This window comes from Aplysia californica, unplaced genomic scaffold (assembly GCF_000002075.1).
Source record: "Aplysia californica isolate F4 #8 unplaced genomic scaffold, AplCal3.0 scaffold00173, whole genome shotgun sequence".
In the NCBI taxonomy this organism is placed as follows: Eukaryota; Metazoa; Mollusca; class Gastropoda; order Aplysiida; family Aplysiidae; genus Aplysia; species Aplysia californica.
Genome location: NW_004797443.1, coordinates 194929 through 202614, shown reverse-complemented (window position 1 = coordinate 202614; position 7686 = coordinate 194929). Strand labels below are relative to the sequence as shown.

At 42.2% G+C, this 7686-nt stretch overlaps 1 protein-coding gene across 1 annotated transcript in view; it reads left to right on the top strand.

Moving 5' to 3' along the window:
- Positions 1–7686, top strand: part of LOC101850002 (plastin-1) — a gene marked incomplete in the record, with an annotated part of 71716 nt that overhangs the window by 55274 nt on the left and 8756 nt on the right. Inside the window, 5 exon segments of the mRNA XM_005098146.3 lie at positions 521–616; positions 2082–2289; positions 3669–3854; positions 4520–4594; positions 4965–5175. Of these exon segments, the coding sequence (XP_005098203.2) occupies positions 521–616; positions 2082–2289; positions 3669–3854; positions 4520–4594; positions 4965–5175 (776 nt within the window).

The following is a 7686-nucleotide window of genomic DNA, read 5'->3' as shown; positions in this document are numbered from 1 at the left end:
TCTGTCTCTCTCTCTCTCACTCTCTCTCTCTCTTTTTCTTTCTCTCTCTCTCTTTCTTTCTCTCTTACGCGCGGACAAGCGATCTTTCCTTTTCCCTTTCGTCTGATATCTTCCGTATTTGTTCTGGTTGGGTTGGTGGGGGTGGCTTATTGCTCTAATTCAGCATAGTCTACTCCTAAACGACCCAATTTCTCCTGCGTGGAGTTGGTGTTTCCCTCAGATCTTTGTTTTTGGTAATTCGACTTGAAAAATTAATCGCCTACTGTACTAAGGAGTTTCACCTTCAACTTTGTTATTTGCAAGACTAAAAGACAGTGCCACTGATACACGTATTTCAATTTCAACTAGATTAATGACACAGACACTTTCTGCCAGCCTGTTTTACTTTTTTTTTTCCGGCATTAAATAAGACGTTATCGTGTCAATGTGTTTTATTTTACTCAAAACTCAAACCCTGCTCCATGTGTTTGCTGTTTTGGCAATGTGTTTCTCACGTCCCTTCTTGTATCTGTCTCCATAGCAACCTGAACGATGACGTGGACTGCAAGCCCCTCCTGCCGGTCAACAGCGAGAACAACGAACTCTTTGAGAAATGCAAGAACGGAATCATCCTCTGGTCAGTCTTCACACTAATTGTAGTTTTAAACATTTTATGCCTCCATCAACACAACTTTGATAATTGTAGTTATAATATGTTACACCTCATGGAAACAGTTTGGGAGGAGGGGGGTTGGGGAAGTTTAATGCAGCTGGCATCCCTTATATCATGCAACTGCCTTGTTAAAGAAAGATTTAAGTAGAAGGAAATAATGGATCCAGTCACTTCTTTTTTTCAGGAAAGCAAAAGTTGAAAGTTAATTTGCTTTTATTACTGCAACATGGCCCTAAGTTCAGAATGTTTCATGCTTTAGTTCAAAGTGAAATTTTTTTAAGGAGGTAAATGTGCAACTACCAGGTCATAACCGTTTTTTTAATTTTTGACCAAATTTTTAAGTTCCTGGAGCATGAATGTGCATAAACCTTAATTTTTAAGAACATTTTTTATCGCCATAGTTCTTTGTGGACTCCAGTAATCATGTTTGGGTGTTATATGATACTACCAAAGTCTTTGCACATTGACTGTGGACGTTTGTTGGGGGAGGTTGGAGGGCACCTCTGGTAGTTCATACTTCTTTCCCTTCCTTCTATTATTTCTTTCTGTCTGTCTTGCTCTTTCTCAACCTTAAATGACTGGTATTGTGTCATTGCACTTCTCTTTACTCCACAAACAAACAAAGGGCGTCACTAGTAGTTCCTACTTCCTTCCTTTCCTTCTAATATTTCTTTCTGACTGTCTTGGGGGGGCTCTCGTAGCCTAGAGGTTAAGGTGTGTTGGCCTCTCATTCAAAGGTCCCGGGTTCGAATCCGGGTAGCGACCAAAAAATTTTCTTCTCTAAAATTGTCTCCTTTCACCTCCTTTCCTGCTCTCTTGCAATGTTCTGTTGTCTGCTTTCATTTCCACTTTCTGCCCTCACCTCCTTTGCCCCCTCCTCTGGGCTCCTGACTCTTTCTGCAGCCTTTCTACTGCTACTCCTTGGCTCCTCCTTACTGCTGTCTTTCTGCCACACCCCTGATCTTCTGGTAGGAAAGATCTACACCTAGCCTTCTCGGACAAGGGCGAAAAATCTCGGAGGGCCCGTGTGCAAGTTGCGCACGTTAAAGATCCCTTGGTGGTCTAAAATCGATAAGAGTAGGCTTCGGCCGCCACCCGGGCAAAATTCAAAATTTCCTACCAACTGAAAATATTAGGTGTGTCCCGCGTGCTCACTCATATGATCTTATGCAGTTGCGAGCGCCGTAAAACACTTTACAAAAACAAAAATGACTGTCTTGCTCTTTCTCAGCACTAAATGACTGTTATTTTGTTGATGTGCTTCTCTTTACTCAAACAAACAAACTCCTTTCTCAGAATTTCTTACCTCTTTATTTGTAATTTACTTTTCCGATCCAGCGGCCATCTGATTTTGAGTTGTCTGGCCTGTCGACATGGCAAAGAATTACAGGATTTTATCAGCTGCCTTTTAATTTCTTGCTTCCTACAGCAAGCTGATCAACAAGTCTGCCCCAGGCACCATAGACGAGCGAACCATCAACAAGACGAACCTGTCAGTGTACCGGCGGCACGAGAACCTGACGCTGGCCATCAACTCGGCCCAGTCCATCGGCTGCAGTGTGGTCAACATCGGCCCGGATGATCTCGACATGGGCAAGCCGCATCTGGTGTTGGGTCTGCTCTGGCAAATCATCAGAGTGAGTCGGGGGAGGCTGATGCTGATGGCTCTGTTGTGTGTGTTCTTTCTTTGTTGTCTGCTCCTGGTGGGAATAACATTTGTTCCGTCTTTATTTTCTATTGACTACTTACTGCTTTTTGTAAAACTCTGACATGTTGTTTTGAAAAATGACGTATGATGGTGTTTTACTCCGAGCTGTAGGAATGTTGTTGTGCTGACTTTTGTGTCTTCTTTCATCGTGTAAATCAGCCGAGGTTTTTGAGAGGGAAGGTTTTTTTGGGCAGTGAAAAGATTTTTCGTGGTTGGTTGGCGGGTGCTCTGGTCTTTTTTTGCTCCTTCTTTCCTATCAAACATCTATCGTCCTTATCTCCCCTTCTTCTTTTTTATGTTTGTTACTCTCCTGTAACACCTCTAATCTTCTGGCGCTCATATGACCTTATGCAGTTGCGAATGCCGTAAAACTCTTACTAAAACTAAAGATTTTTCCAGAAACATGTTACTCATTTTAAGCATAATACTATGGAAATATTGCATCTTTCCTGCCCTTGCACTAACCTTGTGCAGATGGACGGAGAATACTACTGGTACTGGTAGGTTCTTCTTTTCTTTCCTCATGCTGTACTTGTCTGTCGTTCCTTCTTTCTTATCAAATATCTATCATCCTTATTTCCACCCCTCCTTTTCTTTTAATATTATCTCCAATAACACCTCTAATCTTCAGCACTTGTTAACTTTTTGTATTGCAAATGATGTAAAACTCTAACTAAAACTAAAAGTCGTCCTTGCACTCGTTGTTTGCAGGTGGTCAAAGGACACCCCTCATTGGTTTTACTTTTCTTTCCTTTCCATATTTTGTTTCTCTGGGCCTCTCTTGCTTTTCCTGGCACTAAATGACCACCAGTGACGATATTCTGCTTCTTTTTCAAACAGAAACAAATAAAATCACGAATACTGCTTCTTTCCTTCCCTTGCACTCATTGAGCGAGTAGTTTTTTCTTTATTGTGGGTGGCTGGAGGGTGCCACTGGTAGATCTTTCTTTTTTCTTTCCCCTCTTTTGTTTGTGTCTCCTTTTCTTGCCTTTTCCCTGCACTAAATGGCCATCACTGTGTGTGGGTGGTTGGCGGGTGCTCTGGTGTGGTCTGCTTCTTCTTTCCTATCAAACATCTATTGTCTTTATCTCCCCTCCTTTTTTGTATTTGTTACTCTCTTGTAACACCTCTAATCTTCAGCACTTATAATATGACCTTATTGTGTTGCAAGTGCCATAAAACACTTACTAGAACAAACATCACTGTGCTGGTGTGCTTGTTCTTGCTCAAAGAAAAACAAAGAACCACAAAAATTGCTTGTTTCCAGCCCTTGCACTCATTGTTCTTGCCATTATTTTCCCGCTGTAGATCGGTCTGCTCAGCGACATCAACCTGGCCCACCACCCCGGCCTGGTGCACCTGCTGCAGGAGGACGAGACCCTGGAGGACCTGCAGAAACTGTCGCCCGAGCAGATCCTGCTGCGCTGGGTCAACTACCACCTGGCCAACGCCGGCTGCATGAGGCGCATCAACAACTTCTCCGAGGACATCAAGGTGAGAGCTTTTGTCTGACCGTGCTTTGTTGATCACACTTTGTCATTTGTCTGATCACATTTTCTTGTTTGTCTGATCACACTTTCTCGTTTGACCGCGCTTTGCCGTTGACTGTATGTCACCACTATTTTGATGACATGGTCAATAGGAGGTCTCTAGGATTTTGCCGCTATTATGATTAGAGATTTTATACAGGTCTCTTTGATATTTTGTGTTGTCCTCTTCAAGATTTATACATACGGTATAACACGGATAGCTCAAATTCGTAGGGACCGGCCTCGGTAGTTCGAGGGATATCATACAAAGATAAAGAAAACAAAAAACCAGGACCGCAGGCACAGTTCGACGGATGCGTGTATTTCATGTCTTCTTTGTTCTACCTATCCATGTTGTACTGTAGTTGTTCTCTTCATGACTTATATTGGGATGAGGGGGATGGGAAGAAGAGTGAACATGCAGAGGAACAATATGAGGGAGGAGGAGAGTGTTTCCTTGGGGGCGGGGGTTGAAATGAGTATGGTAGCCTGTCTCTTAAGGACTTTATATCCCTGTCCAGATTAGCCTGGCTAAGTTGAAGCTGCCACCTCCTGAGTGACTTAAATTGTGCTGATGGGAGCTTCCCACATTTTCTGTTACAATAACTCTTTGCGTTGTTCTTCCCTCAGGATTCGGAGGCGTACACCTATCTTCTGCACCAGATCTCACCCAAGGATGCAGGCGTGGACCTGTCACCACTTGGGGTAAGTACATGATACACACATCTTACACAGCAGTTGACACTGTTCTTTTGTTCGCTTATTTCAAGGTTTAATTTTTCGTGTTATGTAAAGTGAAGGACTTGGGCTTAGTAGTTATTATTATTAATGTTATTATTATTGTTTTTGTTTTTATGTTATATATTTTTTTTTATCATTATCTTTATTATTTTTATCGTTATTATTGTTATTGTTGTTTTTGTTTTTTTTAATTTTTATTATTATCATTATTGTTATTATTTTTACCATTATTGATATTTTTGTTATTATTTTTATTATTATCATTATTGTTATTTTTATCATTATTGTTATTGTTTTTATCATTTTTGTTATTGTAATTTCTTGTGTTTGGCAGGCGTCAGAGGGCCTCGAGCGGGCTGAGGCCATGCTCCAACAGGCACAGAAGATCGACTGTCGCTCATTTGTTGGGCCGGCCGATGTGGTGGACGGCAACGCCAAACTGAACCTGGCCTTTGTGGCCAACCTGTTCAACAACTACCCGGCCCTGGAGGGAGTGGACTCGGACATGCAGCTGGAGATTGTGGAGGAGACCCGGGAGGAGAAGAGTGAGTAGTGGGAGAGGGGGGGGGGGGGGGGGAGTAGGAGATGGAGTGTTGAGAGGGATGAGGGGAAGGTGGAAGGAGTGAGTGGAGTAGACCCGGGAGGAGAAGAGTGAGTAGTGGGAGGATGCAAGGCTGCGTAATCTACCGATTTTTCCGGTAGATGCCGATTTTGGGCCTGCTCTACCGCCATACCGATAAGGTGTCAAAACTACCAGATTTGCGATGGGTGCCGAAAGAAGGGAGGAACAAACCTCTTTCTGCAGTGCTTCCATTCTTCTTTGTTTTTGCGGAAATCCATACATTCCGAAAGTTCCGTACTTGCCACATCGTCATATCACCTCCATGCGTTAAAGAGAGAGAGAGATCAGCTCTTCACTTCCCTCAGTAACTTGTCAGATATTTACGGCAACTCCCGGCAATAAGTTGTATTAGAAACTGCCGGATTGCGCATTTCGTACACTTGACCATTGTCTATCTGTGCCGTTCGGTCGGCAATAGTTTTTCTCGTGCATATCGGCTAAAATCTGTCTACTCACGATAGATAATCTTCCTCTTTCCTTTCATTCATTCTTTCTTTCTGTCTATCTTCGGGTTTTTGCTGCGGCTGGAAAATCTGTGCATTTAATTCATTTATCCAGAAAACAGAATTGTGAATGTAGAAAGAAAATCGATATCAAAGCAAAATATTCTAAAATCTATCTTGGTCTAGAGAATTGGTCAGTACCAAATGAGGATTCTACGCAGGGGGACTGCGGGAATCTGGGGGGGGGAAAAAACGCTGAGACCCGAGAAAATGCACAAAGCCCTTGATACCAAGTCTGAGTTCATATTTTACTGGTCGCGTTCGTGTCGGCTTTCCCCAGTCCGAGAGTACGTTTCTTGCGAATAAGCGGCTATGGCGGCAGGGGGAAGTGTAGGTGTAATACTGAGACTCCATCGGGAAAATCAAAATCTACTTTCGCTTTCATTACCGCTCAGAATTCTCTGATGATAGGCCCCTACATGTAATTTGTTAACGTTAGATTTACAGTTAATAAAATTTGTAACATGCAGTTTTTGCATAAAAAACAGTGTTGCCATACAAATTAAATCGATCTTCTCACTGATGTCGCTATAATGACAAAACAAGAAAAAAAAACAACAAGCGTCCTCCGATTTCTAGATTGTCAGGCCCATCATCGTGACAGGTCAGTGAACATGTGAGAGTTCGTGAGTACGGCATGAATAAGGGACCGGCCGTTGGTTGTTGTACTGTACTGTAGTATAGGGTTTTACGGCGCTCGCAACTGCTAAGGTCATATGTGGTTGTTGGTGAAAGCCTAATCAAAGTTCATTCAAAGTAGGAGAGCGTTGCAGGGCTTTGGAATTGAGGGGAGGTGTTAGATGTAATAAAGTCTACGGCAGCAGGATAAGGATAAGAAACTGATGCTAAAATAAAAACGATAAGTGGAAGTGGTTTTGACTTTTGACAATCGAGTGCGTAAATGGGGGAACATAGAGCACAGGCTTGATGATTGTATCTTCAAGGTTGGTGTTCCCGGATTTGTCTGATTTGTCAGTGATGACAAATTGAATAGTGGCAATGAGGAAATGCCATTTTCAACCCTCGGAAAGCTCAATGTTGGATGCATAAGCATCATTATGGCTTGTTGCTGATTAAAACGGGTACTGTGATTTAGTATTTTGAAAAAAAAATCAATACTTAGTCCATGATGCAGTGATTCACTGATTGCCAGGTTTTCAGCATCACTACACCCCATGCTCTCACAGTCCTTCCAGTTCCGGCTCTCAGTACACACTTTCTTTTATTTTCACTTTTTGCTCTGCCATTAGCCTAACTATAAAGGTTTTATAAATAAGTTTTTAAGTTTTGTCATGACTTGCATGCTTTTTTAAATCCGTGATTGCTGAAACCTAACATGGTTTTGGCAGTTGATGTTCTTCTTGCCTCTCCTCAGGCCCAGATCAGGATTAATTTTGTATTTTTAGGGTAAAAATAGTTAAAATTAATTGTCTGTCATACCTAAGTCACAAAGGACTTATCACTAGTGTCCTATGCTAGTGTCAGGAAATATGTTTTAATATAGTTTCTATTGGTATGGGCTAGCGGTTTTGAAGTCAGCTTGGCAGTGACCCTGCACTCAATTCCCGATTCAATACTGAATGATAGGTGCCTTGAATGATAGTCCATAAATGCTTTTAAAAAAATAAAAACCTCGCCTCATTTCATGCACACTGTACATCTTAACTTGCGCACACCCAAACACCCCCTTCCCCTCCCCACATATATAAACACGAACGAGAGCATGCGCACATGCACACACACATGTGTATGCACAAACAAGTTTTCAAAATATAATTACCCAATATCACGGAAAGCAAGCGTGTTCGATGGGGCAACGGTCATTTTTTTCCTTGTCTTTGTACAACCTGATTTTGGGCCAAACTACCTGAAACTGACCCTGAATCTACCTGAAATGGGAACTTTGAGGTAGGAAGCCCTGGAAGATGGGA